Source organism: Bubalus kerabau, chromosome 6, assembly GCF_029407905.1.
Source record: "Bubalus kerabau isolate K-KA32 ecotype Philippines breed swamp buffalo chromosome 6, PCC_UOA_SB_1v2, whole genome shotgun sequence".
Classification (NCBI taxonomy): Eukaryota; Metazoa; Chordata; class Mammalia; order Artiodactyla; family Bovidae; genus Bubalus; species Bubalus kerabau.
In genome coordinates this window covers 7507979-7525079 of record NC_073629.1, presented here as the reverse complement: position 1 = coordinate 7525079, position 17101 = coordinate 7507979, and the positions used below count along the sequence as shown (strand labels likewise).

Here is a 17101-nt window from a genome sequence, read left to right as displayed (position 1 = left end):
GGAGATCAGCCCTGGGATTTCTTTGGAAGGAATGATGCTAAAGCTGAAACTCCAGTACTTTGGCCACCTCATGCAAAGAGTCAACTCATTGGAAAAGACTCTGATGCTGGGAGGGATTGGGGGCAGGAGGAGAAGGGGACAACAGAGGATGAGATGGCTGGATGGCATCACTGACTTGATGGATGTGGGTCTGAGTGAACTCTGGGATTTGGTGATGGACAGGGAGGCCTGGCATGCTGCAATTCATGGGATCGCAAAGAGTCGGACACGACTGAGCAACTGAACTGAACTGAAAGATGTAAGAAAATCTTTTCTTATGATTTGTTCATCTTCAAACAAACATCTCTTGTTCTGCAACTTGGAAAAAATCTTTTATGAACATTTGACTCTTTGTAGTAGTTAATATCTCTTTGCTGAAACCAAGCTACAGAGTTTGTTATTTAAGCCTTTAGTAATCTAAGCTGTTAACTTTCTAGATTCCAGAAAATTGCCACTGCTCTGAAACAGCCTTTGTCCAAACACAAAGCAAAACAAAGAGATAAAAAGGTCCCGCCACTAAATATATATTATTTTTGCCAGCAAGCTCACCCCTTTAATCCCTTTTGAAGTCCACTATTTCTTGGTAAAGGCTATGTGTTAATTCTCCAGTAATTTTCTTTTAAGGAGGTTTTACTTTTTTCAATATTTAGGGAAAAGATTTTTCAAAAAACAGACGTAAAGTGAATGCAATCTTAACATATGTATCCCCCTGTGACTTTAAGAGGATAGGGTGAAATATCATCAGGAAAATGCAAAGGAAAACAACAAAAAGGTAAAGCACACACCTAGAAAGGCCAAAAACCAAAACACTGACACCACAAACTGCTGTCAAGGATGTAGGGCAACAGCAACTCTCTTTCATTGCTGGTGGAAATGCAAATGGTCCTGCCTCTTTGGAAGACAATTTGGTGGTCCTTACAAAACTAAACATACTACTACCATACAATTTATCAATCGTGCTCCTTGGTATTTACTCAAAGGAGTTGAAGACTTATGTCCATACAAAAAAAGCTTCATGCAGATGTTTATAGTATCTTTACCCATAATTGCCAACATTTAGAAGTAACCAAAATGTCTTTCAGTAGGTGAATGGATAAATAAACTGTAGTACAGCCAGACAACGAAATCTTTTTCAATGCTAAAAAGAAATGAGTTATCAAACCATGAAAAACACACGGAGAAACTTTAAATTCATATTACTAAGTGAAATAAGCCAATATGAAAAAGCTACATACTATACGATTCCAGCTATATGACATCATAGGAAAGGCAGAACTATGCAGATGATACCACCCTTATGGCAGAAAGCGAAGAAGAACTAAAAAGCCTCTTGATGAAAGTGAAAGAGGAGAGTGAAAAAGTTGGCTTAAAACTCAACATTCAGAAAACTAAGATCATGGCATCTGGTCCCATCACTTCATGGCAAATAGATGGGGAAACAGTGGAAACAGTGTCAGACTTTATTTTTCTGGGCTCCAAAATCACTGCAGATGGTGACTGCAGCCATGAAATTAAAAGACGCTTACTCCTTGGAAGGAAAGTTATGACCTACCTAGACAGCATATTAAAAAGCAGAAACATTACTTTGCCAACAAAGGTCCATCTAGTCAAGGCTGTGGTTTTTCCTGTGGTCATGTATGGATGTGAGAGTTGGACTATAAAGAAAGCTGAGCACTGAAGAATTGATGCTTTTGAAGTGTGGTGTTGGAGAAGACTCTTGAGAGTCCCTTGGACTGCAAGGAGATCCAACCAGTCCATCCTAAAGGACATCAGTCCTGAATATTCATTGGAAGGACTGATGTTGAAGCTGAAACTCCAATACTTTGGCCACCTGATGCAAAGAACTGACTCATTGGAAAAGACCCTGATGCTGGGCAAGATTGAAGGTGGGAGGAGAAGGGGATTACAGAGGATGAGATGGTTGGATGGCATCACTGACTCAATGGACATGAGTTTGAGTAAACTCTGGGAGTTGGTGATGGACAGGGAGGCCTGGCGTGCTGCAGTCCATGGGGTCGCAAAGAGTCGGACATGACTGAGCAACTGAACTGAACTGAACTGATGGAGACAGTAAAAAGATCAGTGGTTGCCAGGGGTGAGAAGTGAGGAGGGATGAATAAAGGATTTTTAGGGTAGCAAAAGTACTCCATATGATATTATCATTATATGTTTGTATAGATCATACAGTGTCAACAGTGAACCCTAATGTAAACTGTGGACTATGGTGATCATAATGTATCAGTATAGTTTCCTCGATTATAACAAATATACCACTCTGGTGAGGGAGGTTGATAATGAGGGCATAGTGCATTTTTGGAGGGGCAGGGAGTATATGGGAACTCTGTATCTTCCTCTCAAATTTTCTGTGAACCTAAAACTGCTCTGAATAAAAATGAAAAAAAAAAAAAAAGAGGGGGAAAGGGTGACTTCAGGCTGATTCTCTTGGGGAGAGAAGAGGAGCAATAGGTAAATGGGTTTACTTGGTGTGTGTATTCCTGTCTTAACAGGTCTCAAGTCTTATAAAACTGTGATAATCAATATCACAATATTGTCATATTTATGTACCACTATAACCAGCCACATGGCACCTCTGCCATCCAGGCACTGTTCAAAGACCTGGCAGAGCAAGGCAGCGAGCTGATTCAGGGCACCTAGTGCTTCAGGTCAGGCATGCTGGGGTGGGGCACTTCATCAGTAGGAAAGAAGGGGAACTTTTGAAAATATACATTTATCACACTGAATTTTAATTATCCATTTCCTCATCTGTAATTTGGGGCTTCCCTGGTGGCCAGGTAAAGAATTCACCTGAAATGCAGGTCTGAATCCTTGGTCAGGAAGATCCCCTAGAGAAGGAAATGGCAACCCACTCCAGTATTCTTGCTGGAGAATCCCATGGACAGAGGAGCTGGGCAGGGTATACAGTCCATGGGGTCGCAGAGAGTCAGACATGACTCAGTGTCTCAACAACAACATCTGTAGCTCACACTCAGATCAGAATAGTTTCTGCTTTGTTCACTCTAGCACATTACCTGTCCCATAGTATATTCTCACTATTTGTTGGGTTGCATTGAATTATCTTAGTAAGAAATGTGCCAAACATATATGAAAAATCTAACCAACAAAATACTTCACAGAACAAAAGGAGGTGGAATGTTTTTGAACTGAAAGACTATTGTAAAAATATAAACACTTACCAAATTATATTTTAATCTGTAGTCCTAACTTCAACCTACCCCTGATCTCTAGACTCATTTTTCCAACTATTTAACATCTTCTCTTGGATGTCTGTTAGGCATTTCAAACTTAGTATGTCCAGTACCAATATATATACGTGTGTGCTGGATATTTTCCGTATCTCCAGTTCCTTTTTCTAATTTTACCCACTCTGCTCTGTGCTCTGACTTTTATGGGCTCCTTTGCTCTCAGACTTCTGATTGGTTCAATCAGTGGGAGACATGTATAAAAAGAGTACACGTGGAAATAGATAAAAGGATGTGAAACCAAAAAGGATAAAATAGAACATTTGTTGGCTGAATTCATCAGTAAAGGCACACTCAGCCAGGATTTGAAGTTAGTATATTAGCTCATGTACCTGGGGGTGTCATAAACATTTTGCTAGACTGGTAAATTAAAGCATGGAGTTAATAATGGCTTACATTCCATAGAGATTCAAATGCTAAAATTTCCTTGGCATTCTACAGAGAAAGGAATCTAAAAATTCAGGGAGATGAGAATGTTATAAGTGTATTTATGCAAGCTATTTAGTTATTTCTCTCCCCCCTTTACATGACAGTGCTGTGCTTAGTCCTTGTCATTTCTGAATCTGCCACCCCATGGACTGGAGCCTGCCAGGCTCCTCTGTCCTTGGGCAAGAATACTGGAGTGGGTTGCCATGCCCTCCTCCAGGGGATCTTCCCAACCCAGGTCTCCCGCATTGCAGGCTGATTCTTTATGGTCTGAGTCACCAGGGAAGCCCCTTAGGTGATTTAATGATGCCCTAAAAAATAATTGCAAGGAGAGTACCAGCATCTTTGAAAAACTCTGGCTCTGTGCTGTAAGCTAGAACTGACATTGAGAAATTCTACAATGGAACTGGGTTCCCTGATTTTAGTGGAAATAACGGGGTGTGCTTAGGTATTGGCATTCAGTGAGAGACAAAGATAGCCAGTTATCATAAACCACAGGGATGTAACAGTATAAGAAACAGCTTACTGTACATCTGTGGTGATGTTTAATTGATTCACTGGATTGCAAAGCAGAGAATGATGATGGACAGTCAAAAGTTCTGTTGGGTATAAAGTAAACAGAGAACTTCTAGGTCTGGTGGAAGAACCCTGACTTGGGTCACAGAATAGGGATTCTTGGGTGTCTTATTCAACTTATAGATTTAATCCAGTTCACAGTCTCAGATCACTTTCATTGAAAGGAATGTTGGGCTTCTGGGTTCTTTTAAGGAAGGAATGTGACAACATTTCAAGCCTTTCCCAGAAAAACCTACAGGGGGACTATATACTGGAAAAAGGAAAAGTGCTCATGTTTTTGAAGGTTATTTGATAGTGGCTCTGGACTGAGGCTAATCCTCAGAGACCCAAATGTTCCAGAGACCCTGATTCAGGAATTCAGAATTAGAACTCCTGAGGTCAGGGGATATAAGAAATTTTGACCTGAGTCTATTTCGAGTGGGCTCAGTGGGACCATGGGACCATCCTATGGTTATTTCTCCAGTTCCAGAATGTACTTAAATACTTCATTGTTGTTCAGTCACTAGGTCATGTCTGACTCTTTGCGACCCCATGGACTGCAGCACGACAGACTTCTCTTCCTTCACTATCTCCTAGAGTTTGCTCAGACTCATGTCCATTGAGCCTGTGATGTCATCCAACCATCTTGAGGTGTTTATGGTGGCTCAGACAATAATGAATTTGTCTGCAATGCAGGAGAACTGGGTTTGAGCCCTGGGTCAGGAAGATCCCTGGAGAAGGGAATGGCAACCCACTCCAGCATTCTTGCCTGGAGAATCCCATGGATCGAGGAGCCTGGCGGGCTACAGTCCATGGAGTCCCAAAAAGTTGGACATGACTGAGTGACTAACACTTACACACTTGGAAACTGGCACAATCTTATTGGTTCTTTGAATCATAGAATGAGTACTATTGTAGTGGGAAGGACCAAACATGAGCTCCTATAACTGGTTTCATCTTCCAAGAGAGTAAACTGAAGCAATTCACATCCCTAGAAGAAAGTTCTATTCTAAGAGCGCCATCAAATCATGAAATGTGTGCTGTGTTGATTCCTGCCACATTCTCATTTAGCTCACCCATCTGGCCAGTGCAATCACTAGATACATCTTGGAGAATGACTATGAATTATTACAACATTAATCCAAGGTTATTGTATTTTCAACTGCTGTTCTAGATGTGCACATTTTGGGGGATAGAATAATCACAAATCTGGCACCTAGGCCTATGAAAAGATTTGCTGTAGGTCAAGCAAAAGCAAGCCATCTATCTATCTGAAATTCCTAGCAAAGTACTCAGAACCAATTTGCCTTCATTTGAGAAGAATAGTACACAGGCATGGTCTTCCCACAGAGATTTATCTTCTTCTGGTGCAATATAACCCAGGACATTGATTATCTTAATGTCCTTAAAAAATGATGTTGGTTCATTTCTGAATTTGTTCCTATTGATTAACATTTCTCCTTCCCTTTAATAGGAATATTTAGATAACATTCTGACATTTTCTCTTATTTGGTGATGGATACTTTTGTATTCTTATAAATATTATTGAACACATTTCTAAGGGTGCAAGTAAGCTACTTGGAAAGAATTAAATATTTTTGAGTCTTACTTAAAATCTTTTTTCGGTGGGACAAGAGAAGCCTTGAGTAAAGGGAAGTTATTGTGTAGATTGGATAAAAAAGCAGGACTCGAGTTTATGTTTCCTATAAGACACCTGATATAAAAATAAAGACAGAAAATTGTGATTCCACTGTCCACTGGGGAACAGCAAACTTGTTGAAATTCTCAGAATAAAGTCTAATAATTAACTGAAAAAAATAAAGACACAATTAGGTTAAAAGTTAATTGATGGGGAAAATATATCCTATTAACACTAATAAAAGTAAAGCTAGCAGTATCAGCTAAAGTAGACTTCAGAGCAGGGACTCTAACCAGGAATAAATAAGGGGATTTTCAAAGAGATAAAGGTGTCAACTAATCAAGAGGATATACCAACCCTAAATGTTTATACACATAAGTATTTTTTACAAAATGCATAAAGGATAGATGTTTTTCCAAAGAAGATATACAAATACAAGAGATATATGAAAAGGTGCTCAACCTGATGATTACTAATCATCGGGGAAATTGAAATCAAAATCACAGTGAGGTATAACCTCATACCAGTTAAAATTATTGTTGTGTAGTTGCTAAGTTGTATCTGACTCTTTTGTGACTCCATGGACTGCAGTCCACCATGCTCCTCTGTCCATGGGATTTCCCAGGCAAGAATACTGGAATGAGTTGTCATTTCCTTCTCCAGGGTATCTTTCCAACCCAAGGATCGACCCGCGTCTCCTGCATTGGCAGGCAAGGGCTTTAGCACTGAGCCATTAGGGAAACCCATCTGTTGGAAGAGCTATCATCAAAGAGACAAGAGATAACAAGTGTAGGTAAAGGTATGGAGAGAAGGGAACCCTTGTGCACTCTTGGTGGGAATGCAAAGTGATACAGCCACTACAAAAAATAGTATAGAGGTTCCTCAAAAAAGTAAAAATAGAACTACCATGTTATTCATTAATCCCACTTCTGAGTATATGGCCAAAGGGAATGAAAACAAGATATCTAAGAAATATCTGTACTCCCTTATTCATTGCAGAATTATTCACAACAGCCAAGATAAAGAAACCCTACATGTCCATCAGCTGATGAATGGATAAAGAAGATGTGGTATGTATAAACAGTAGAATATTATTCAATCATGTTAAACAGAGGTAAATGCCGTCAGAGATAAATGGTATCACTTATACATGGAATCAAAAAAAAAAAAAACCTGTTGATTAAGAGACAAGGAACAAAAATTCACACTACCATCTAAGTTGATGCACAAAAAACAGCCCTACTAGGAATAGAAGGGCTAAAAACATAGTTAATGGGAAAAGACTGAATACTTTTCCACAAGGTCAGAAAATGACGAGGATTTTTGCACTCATCACTTCCACATTGTTCTAAAACTCTCAGATATTGCAATAAGGCAAGAAAAAAAAACGGAACAGAAACATTGAAATGGGAGAAGTACAGTTCTCTTAATTGTAGATGGCATATAGAAAATCATACAGAAATTCTACCCAAAAAGCCACTAGACCAATAAGTGAATTTAGCAAGGTTGCAGGATACAAGTTCAATACATAAAAATTAATTGTGTATCCACTCACTTGCATTGAATAAGTGGAAAGTGAAATTAAAATAATTTTAAAATGTAAATCATTAAAACCTGTTATCATTTAAAATAACATCAAGCATATGAAATTTTAGGGATAAATTTGACCCAAAGATGTACAAGATCTGTTACAAAACATTTTTGAGAGAAACTGTAAAAGTTTCTTTACAACTTTTACAAGAAATTGTAAAACTTCTTTCATATAAATGAAAGAAGAGGTTAAACTATATTCATGGATCAGAAGAATTAGCATTATCATGTTGGTTCTCCCCAGATTGACCTCTAGTTTCCCGCAATCTCGGTCTATCATCAGTCTTAGTGTCTGTGCGTGTGTGTCTTAGTTGAAAAGCTGAATCTGAAATATGTATGGAAATACAAAGGATCTAAGATAGCCAAAATAATCTTGAAAAAGTTGAGTGATTTACACCATCTTATTTCAAGACTTATTATAAACTGATGGTAATCAACATAATACAGAATTTGCATACAGAAAAAAAAATCAAGGCTGAGAGCTCAGAAATAGAGCCAGACTTATATAGTTAATAGTTTTTGTTTTACAAAGGCACCAAAGCAATTTACTGGGAGACAGAATAATCTGTTCAACAATTGAGCTGGAACAAATAGGTGGCCATATTTAATAAAACACCAACCCCAACCTTACCCAAATGCAAAAATTAAATCAGGATGGGCTACATTAATTGTGAAAGTTAAAACTATCCAACTCTAGAAGAAAACATAGAAGAGAACCTTTGGGAATTACATTAGACAAGGGTTTATTATATATTGACATATTACTGAAATCACAATCCATCAAAGAAAAAAGATAAATTTGACTTCATTAAAATCAAGAACTTCTGTTCTTTGAAATATACTTCTAAGAGGATGGTAAAACAAGTTACAAGTCAATAAAGGATGTTGTAAGACTTGACTTCTGGCTTTCTCACTGCCCTTGGTTGGAGTGTGCATCCATGCAAACTCTGATTGCACTAATTTGTCAATGTGTGTAAAAATGTTAAAATGTTTAGGATATTATCCTGAGGAGAGAGTTGGGCAAACTCTCAAAGATACAAGCACAAAAATATTAGTTGTATCAAATTACATTGGGTCCATTGGACCAAACTGGAAATAACCTAAATGTATGAAAATGTTAGTTGCTCAGTCATGTCTGATTCTTTGCTACCCCATGGACTGTAGCCCACCAGGCTCCTCTGTCCATGGAATTCTCCAGGCAAGAATACTGGAGTGGGTTGCCATTCCCTTCTCCAGGGGATCTTCCTGACCCAGGGATTGAACTTGGGTCTCCCTCATTGCAGGCAGATTCTTAACTGTCTGAGACATCAGGGAAGCCTAAATGAATACTTATGTATAGATTATGACATATGCAATCAATAAATAGTAAGTAATCATAAAATTATGATGTATATTTGCTTTCTTTGATGTGGAAATGTACCTGTTATACATTGAAAAAGAAGTTGTACCTATGACTGATTCATGTTGATGTATGGCAGAAATTAACACAATATTGTAAAGCAATTATCCTTCAATTAAAAACTTTAAAGTCACAAATCATCATATATATAATGAGTAATTTATGTACATACATAATATTCACTTATACATGCATATGAATAGAGAACAGTCTGGAGAAATGTGTGCTGAAATATCAAGAAAGGTGATTTCTGAGTGGTGAGACTGAGATAATTTCTGCTCTCTTTTTTATACCTTTCTCAACATTTGATTTTTCTAAAACAAATAAGCTTGATTTTTTTCTTACTTTCTGAACTCAAGTCTTTCCAAAGATCTCAGAATATGAGAGCTGGAAATGACTCTTGGGATCTCTCTCACTCACTGTTTCTGTTGTTGCCATAAGTCATGGTTTAAGTTCTTCTTACCTGCAACCTTCCTATGACGACAAAAAGTCCCCCCTTTCTCTTCACACCAGCAGCTGAATCCTTTATATCTCCAAATATCTATTCCATTTTGACTCTGCTGACTATAAAGCTAGACCCAGTTCCAACTTCTAACAGTCAAGTCACCTACCAGTGTTTTGCACGTTGGTGTTTTCTGCACAGTGTATCAGGCTGTGAGATCAGGTTACATTTCCTGTCCGTGCTTACCACAGAGCAGTCTGGTGGGTGATAATGTGCTGCTAGATCAACTTTCCTCTGTGACTTCCTTCCTTTATTTCTAATCTTCCCTCTAATAACCTCATTTATATCTGTGAAAGCATGGAAGTTGGTATCCTGCTATTCTAGCACAGCAAAGAAGAAAGGGTAGTTCTCTAAGAAGCAAAATGCAAGATTCCCCATATTAGGATCTACTGCCAAGCCCAATGCTTGGAAGGCCCCTGCTTGGGCACTTTAAAGAGTTCCAAAAGGATCACCTTGAGCATTAGAACTAGGGACATTGGTAAGAAAGGCAGGATAACAATATATTAACAGTTTGATCTTGGACCTCTTAGTTAATAAGAAGCTCCATTCCATTTCCCACAAAATAGGGATATATCACCTACCAAGGATGGCTTTCCAAAGCCTAAATAATTGATGTAACATGCTTAGCACAATTTTTGGCTCATGGAAAGCACCTTCATAGTGGCTCTTGTTGCACTGATGTAGAAAAACAGGCTAACACTGGAGTTGTAGATAATTTTGACTTTGCTCACACAGGGTGTATACTGGAATATGAATTGCTTTGTGACCTTCTCAGAGGAATCTTTCCTGAACCCAACCTAAGGTAGACTCTGCCCTTGCTGAAACGTGCCTCTGATTTGTTTTCACTTTATTGGCTCATCTCACTGGAATGTCATTTCATGAGGGCAGGACTAGTGTCTGTACTATTTATCACTATTTCACCAATGCATAGGACCATGCCTAGAACATAGTGGGCACTCAGTGTGTGCTGTTGAATGAACGAGTGACGGTTTTAGTCACCCTCCAAGTCCTATCTTCCATGTAGGCTCTTGACTCCTTGATCAGTGAGTCATTCCTTTTTCTCAGTTCCTGCTGCTGCTAAGTCGCTTCAGTCGTGTCCGACTCTTAGAGACCCCATGGACTGCAGCCTACCAGGCTCCTCCGTCCATGGGATTTTCCAGGCAAGAGTACTGGAGTGGGGTGCCATTGCCTTCTCCCCTCTCAGTTCCTATCATGCCCTAATGTAAGTCATCAGTTATCATACACCTCACAGGGTCCATTTACTTCTCTATCTTTCCCTCTAGACCCTGAGGTGTATTGAAGGCATTAACTGAGTATCTACTATAATGCTTGACATAAAAGCGCAAGTTTAGTCGCTCAGTCGTGTCCAACTCTTTGCAACCTCATGAACTGTAGCCTACCAGGCTCCTCTGTCCATGGGATTTTCCAGGCAAGAGTACTGGAGTGGGTTGCCATTTCCTTCTCCAGAGGATCTTCCTGACCCAGGGATTGAACCCAGGTCTCCCATATTGTACGCAGATGCTTTACCGTCTGAGCCACCAGGGAAGTCCTTGACATGGGAGACTTTAAAAAATTGTTGAACAATTACAATTGAATGGTCTATACTGATGTGATAAAATTTCATAAGAACTATGAAAGGGGCCGAAAGGTTTTGAGGGGGCTGTTTGATCTGAGCCTTAAGGCCGATGGTGCCTGAAATTTTGTTTGCCTTTGAGTGACATGGGCAGGGAAGAGGGTGACCCTTGACCAAGGGCAGGTGTCTGATGGACATTTATTCCTGCCTCTCCATTTGATTTGTTATTAGTATTTGCATTCAATTTTTTAGTGATTTTTGCTTTGGATGAATATTTAAGTTAGCATGATGTATCACAGAGCAGTTGTGCATAAATGTCAATCATTAAAGAGAATCCCGGTATAGGCTAGATTACCTATGCCGAAATCTTGACCGAGGTCCCTCCTATCTATTTCACATACTTGGCACCTCTTTTTAATTTTTAAAATGTATTATTCTTTTATTTTGGCTAAGCTGAGTCTTCATTGCTTTCATGTCGGCCTTTTCAAGTTGTGGTAAGCGGGGCCTGCCCTTGGCTGCGGTGCTCGGTCTTCTCACTGCGGCGCTTTCACATGTTGCAGAGCACAGGCTCTAGGCGCACGGGCTCAGCAGTCGTGGTGCATGGTTTAGTTGCTCCACGACAAGTGGAATCTTCTTGGACCAGGGATCAAACCCATGTCTCCTGCATTGGCAGGCAGATTCTTCTCCACTGTGTCACCAAGGAAGTCCCCCTTGCACCTTCTTCTAATTTCCATTCCCACTGCTTGCCCCACCACAGCAAGTTCCTCACCATCTCCCATCTAGAGACACAGCAGTCTCTACCGCCATCATTATCTGCCAGCTTCAGTACATTATCCTTATTAGATTGAAGTTCCCAAAACTCAGTACCAGTCTTGTCATTTCCCTTCTCAGAAACCATCCATGTTTCCGCATCAACTACAGAGTCATTCTTTTAAGACCTATAATATTACCCCAAACTGACTTTGTTTCCAAACTGCCTTTCCAGAACCCTGTTTGATTCCTATATGTTTTAAAATATCCCTTTTCTGGACCTATGTTCCTGCCTTTCCCCCAACCCACAATGCCTTCCATCTCATTTCTGTGTAACTAAATCTTATCCACTCTTTTAAATCCCAACTCAAATACCACCTCCTCAAAGAAGACTTTACTAATCATCTCCTCTGATTTTAAATTTGTATAAAACTGTCTCTTCTGAAATTTATACTTTACCCTTATTTTATTTATTTACATGTTGAAAAAATTGCAAGTTGCCTATTGGAATCACCTTAGAATCCCCCAGGGCCTTAGCACAGTGTTTGCATGGATAGTAGGGCCTCACTACATTTTTATAAACATTTTTTAAAATTAAATCCACAACCTTTTCTTCCCCATTTATTCCTCCTAAATTTCCCAGCTATAAGCAATATTGTGAATTTCCTATATACATTTCAAAAACTGTTTATGGATATATAGGGATATAGGCATACATTTTTTTTTACACAAATGGGATCATACTTAATATCTTGCCTTTTTCACATAATAGATCTTTGAATTTTTTCCATATTATATATGGATTTACTCAATCTTGCCAATGCCAATTTGCACATACTATAAGCAGTACTCTTGCCTGGCAAATCCCATGGGTGGAGGAGTCTGGTAGACTGCAGTCCATGGGGTCGTTAAGAGTCGGACATGACTGAAGCGACTTAGCAGCGGCATAAGCAGTAATGACTATAAGATACGTTTTTATTAATGAGATTTGGGGTCAAATGTTAGGCTTTCCCAATGGCTCAGCGGTAAAGAATCTCCCTGCAGTGCAGGAGCCGCAGGAGCTACGGGTTCAATCCCCCAGTAATGAAGACCCCCCTGGAGAAGGGAATGGCTACCCACTCCAGTATTCTTGCCTGGAGAATCCGATGGACAAGAGAAGCCTGGCGGCCTACAGTCCTTGGTGTCACAAAGATTCGGACACAACTTAGTGGCTGAATAGAAATCGAAACAAAGTGAAAGTGAAGTCGCTCAGTCGTGTCTGACTCTTCGCGACCCCATGGACTGCAGCCCACCAGGCTCCTTCGTCCATGGGATTTTCCAGGCAAGAGTGGGGTGCCATTGCCTTCTCCAGGGGATCTTCCTGACCCAGGGATTGAACCTGGGTTCTCCCGCATTGTAGGCAGCCGCTTTTACCGTCTGAGCCACCAGGGAAGCCCAGTGACTGAATTACAACCATTCAAAGAAGTTGCATTTAGCAAGTGTAAGGACTGTGATTGAATAACAACCATTCAAAAAAGTTGCATTTAGCAAGTGTACGCACTATTACTTCCCCCAAATTGAATTTTTTCTGGGTATTTTCAGTTTTAATTCTGGACCACTGAATTGGTAAAAATGGTATCATCACATTATTCTTTTGTGTTTTTTTTAGCTAATATTTTCTTATTCTTTCTTTTTCATATTCCATTTCAGAGAATCTCCTCCTCTTGCACTTTGTCTAGTTTCTATTGTTTTTTAAGAGCTCTTCCATGTTAATGAAGTTTTGATTTTCTTCTGTTGGTTTGTTGTTAACAGTTTTTTGTTGTTGTTATAATGGTCATATTTAGCCATCTGTTCTTTTTTGTTTCCTGGTTTTATGTCTTAGAAAGACTTTCTCAATTCCAGGAATATTTTTTAATAGTTCATGTTTTCTTTTAATACACATGGTTTCATTTAGAAAAAAGAAGTTCTGTATTAGAACCACTTTGAATTAACTTTAAGAAGTAAGAAAGGGATTCAGGTTATTTTTTCTAAGTGACCAGCCAAGTGTCCCAACACAGTTAATTATCATTCATCTTTTCCTCACTAATTTGAGATGATCTTTTAAATATAAAGTAAATTCCGTATGTATTTGGCTTTATTTCTACCAGACTCTATATTCTAAATATTTAATTGATCTCTCAGTACCAAACTCTTTTAATTATTGTAGTAATTATTGTAGTAATGTATTTTAGTATTTGGTAGAGCTAGTCCCCCTTCTTTTAATAAAAAACTTTTCTGGCTCTCTGGCAGGTTCCCTGTGTTTTATTTCCCATCTGGATAAACTTTACTATCTTTGAAGAGAAAATTTAAGATTCTGTTGATTTTTTTTTACTGAAAAAATGCTGAATTTATAGATTAATTGTGGTGAACTGGTAAGCTTCCAAATTGAATTCTTCCTTTCATTTAAGTCTTCTAGTAAGCTCCCCAGTGGATACTTAAGTTTGCACATTTCATATTATATTTATTCCTAGGTATTATTAATTATTGCTGATGTAAATGAGGTGTTTTATTATATTTTCTTACTAGTTATTATTTCAGTATGGAAGCTGTTGATTTTTAGATTTCAATTATAAAAGCTGATATCCCTACTGAATTTTTGGAAAGATTTTAGTAGTTATTTTTTTTCAGTTAAATCTAGATTTCAAAGGTATAAAGTCATGTCAACTGTAAATAATAATTTTACATCTTCCTTTTCAATTTTTACTTTTATTTATTTTGATTAATTACACTTGCTGATATCTCCTGGAAAATGTTACATAGTAGTGGTTGCAATCACTTTGGCTCATTCATGATTTTAGGGATAATTCTTCTAGTGCTTCATCTGGTGTTAAGGAAGCATCTATCTAGCTATATATGGTTAGGAGTGTGTAAGTGAGTGCATGCATGTGCACACATGAGTATGTGTTTAATTAAGGGGTAGATGCTGAATTTTATTTAATACCTTTTAAGCAAATTTGAATGAGTTATACAGTTTGCAACCTCTGACCTATTAATACACAAATAAACTAATAATTTTCCTGACATGGAACCATCCTTGATTTCTTAGATTGGCCCATAGTGTCTTTTAGCATAGTGTATTTTCTGCTTTAATATTTTACTGGCTTCTATTTTGTTTACTGAAAATTAAAAGTAAATGAAATTTAAATTGGTCTGTAGCTTTCTTGTGTTTGTGTGTCTTTTTTTGAAAAAAAAAAATTTTACCTTCATACACAGAAATTGAAAAAAAATAAGTAGGAAGAAGACAACAATTCAACTAAAAATGGGTAAAGGATATGATGATGCAATTCTCAAAAGAGAAATTAGTGATGGCTAAGAAATACATGAAAGCACTCTCAACATGACTGGCAACTTGAATTCAAACTGCTAACACCTGAAGCCTGCCTTTCTTATATCTGGATTCCTGGTGTCACATAACGAAAGAAGGACATCCCTGCCTATTCTGTCAGTAATGGCACTCTTTTTTGGCCTTGTAGCTCCCAGTTCTAAGAAGCACTGAAGCTTATCTTTGGAGACACTTGGGTTTTAATTCTTGTAACAGGTAAAGAAAAAGTTCAGTGGTCTCCACAAACAGGAGAATCCTTTAAAAATAGTAGATTTCCCCTGATATCTGTTTAAGATTGGTTTCTAAACTGGGCTAAGCAACTTCCTTCAGCAGTATGTCTCTGATGCTCTGGCTTAAACTTTCACATGAAACTCAGCTTCTTTGGAAACACCAGATGTGTTACAACACAAGCAAGCTATTGCAGACACCCCAGGGTCTGTTTCTACATCGACAAAATGGTGGCTTGCCTTGACAGACTACAAGCAGGATGAAGGGAAAGAATGTCTGCTGAAACCTTTTACAAATGTAACGAAGTTTGAAATGTTATTAGTATCTTAAAAGTCACAAGCGGAGCCAGCCATGTAAAAACTAGGCCTCTCAGGTTAAAATCTCATGTTTTCCATACTAAATAAATCAGCCTCTATAGGAGAGGCACTTTCTCACATGGCTGCCTTCTCTTCTCTCTGCTCCCTTCCTATGCTGCCTGAAGCCTTATCCTCACCACCACCCCAACTTCTGCTGCTCCGCAGAGTCTGCGTGTGGAGAGAAGGAAAGGTGGAGGAGCTTAGACAGATGTGTTCCTTCCATTTCCTCATGGCAGTGTCTAGCTATTTCTCATTCTGCTCATCTGGGCTGCGGAGTCAGTGAGGCACAGTTTGCTTTCCACCTGGTTATCATATTAAGATATGATACACACTTAACATATGCATGGAAGGTGAGGCTACTCACGAGACACAGAGGCACAGGACTCCGGGCATAGACTCGCTGTCTCTTAACAAATAGTTGCCATCCACTCCTTCCTTGAGCAGCAAGGTCTCACAGTCTCGCTTGGACAGAGGGCCATGGTAATAAGGCAGATCCATGGGGAGCCCTCTGGTACCCCGAGTCGAGGGACGAATCTGAGGAGAGAATTGGAGGCAGCTGGCCTAAATGGGGCCTGTGGAAATACCACTTCTTGCTCTGGCTCTTAGGAGTGAGATGAGGTTATTCTGTGGGACTCAGATAGTTTCACAAGATTCAGGAAATGAGAGAGGTGGGGTGATGAAGTGACCAAGACACTTCAGCCTATAAGTGGCCTAAGTATGACTCACGGAAGTGGGTTAAACTATGTCTGAAATACACAGTGGAATCAACAATGATTGTGGTTCAAGCTCAATGCTGAACACAAGCTCCTCAGAACTGGTGGCAGCCGTCCTTGTATTTCACCCGAAGTCACCAGTTTTCAGCTTCTCTGGCTCATGGCATCCCTTTCAGGGATGCTTTTGGCTGAAAGGGAATCCCATCTCCTGCTGAAGCCACCCATGGGTATGCTGTACCCAGCTCAGAACAGGTGCTCAAAAAAGTGTACAGATGCTGAATGAATCCAGGTATCTCCAGAGGTAGTGGAACGATTGAGAAGGTAGGACATCCATGGATCAACTGACACGAGAAATGTAAGACAGCGATGGGAATAGGAAGCACTGGGCACTGTGGGGGAGGATGGTCTGGGGGGAGCATCGCCTGGCTAAGGCGCCTAGCCGCTGGTGAACAAAGGCAATTTTTTACACCTTCTAGCATCGAGCCTTTTGGGGAAGGAGCTGGTGCACATGGCAGGGAGGTCTGGATATGCACAATTAGTGTAGGGATGTTTCTCCAACTAGAAGAAGAGAGCATATTAGGCTTCGACTTGAAAAACCTCAGGTCCTTTGAGGTTTCCATCCTTTGGGGCATCAGTAATGTTCCTCATAAAGAAAAACCAAAAAAAGTCTATCCAGCCCAGGACACTTGGCCACCCTGGTGTTGACAAGAAAAATCTTTTCTGCTGACCCT

General features: G+C 39.4%; 1 protein-coding gene across 1 annotated transcript in view; it reads right to left on the bottom strand.

The window, feature by feature from the left end:
* The window catches only part of SH2D1B (SH2 domain containing 1B), a 28246-nt gene extending 11965 nt beyond the window's left edge, over positions 1 to 16281 (bottom strand). Inside the window, exon 1 of the mRNA XM_055586706.1 lies at positions 16022 to 16281. Coding sequence (XP_055442681.1) covers positions 16022 to 16155 — 134 coding nt within the window. The 5' untranslated portion in view covers positions 16156 to 16281. The remainder of the gene's footprint in view (positions 1 to 16021) is intronic.
* Positions 16282 to 17101: the final 820 nt, after the last annotated feature.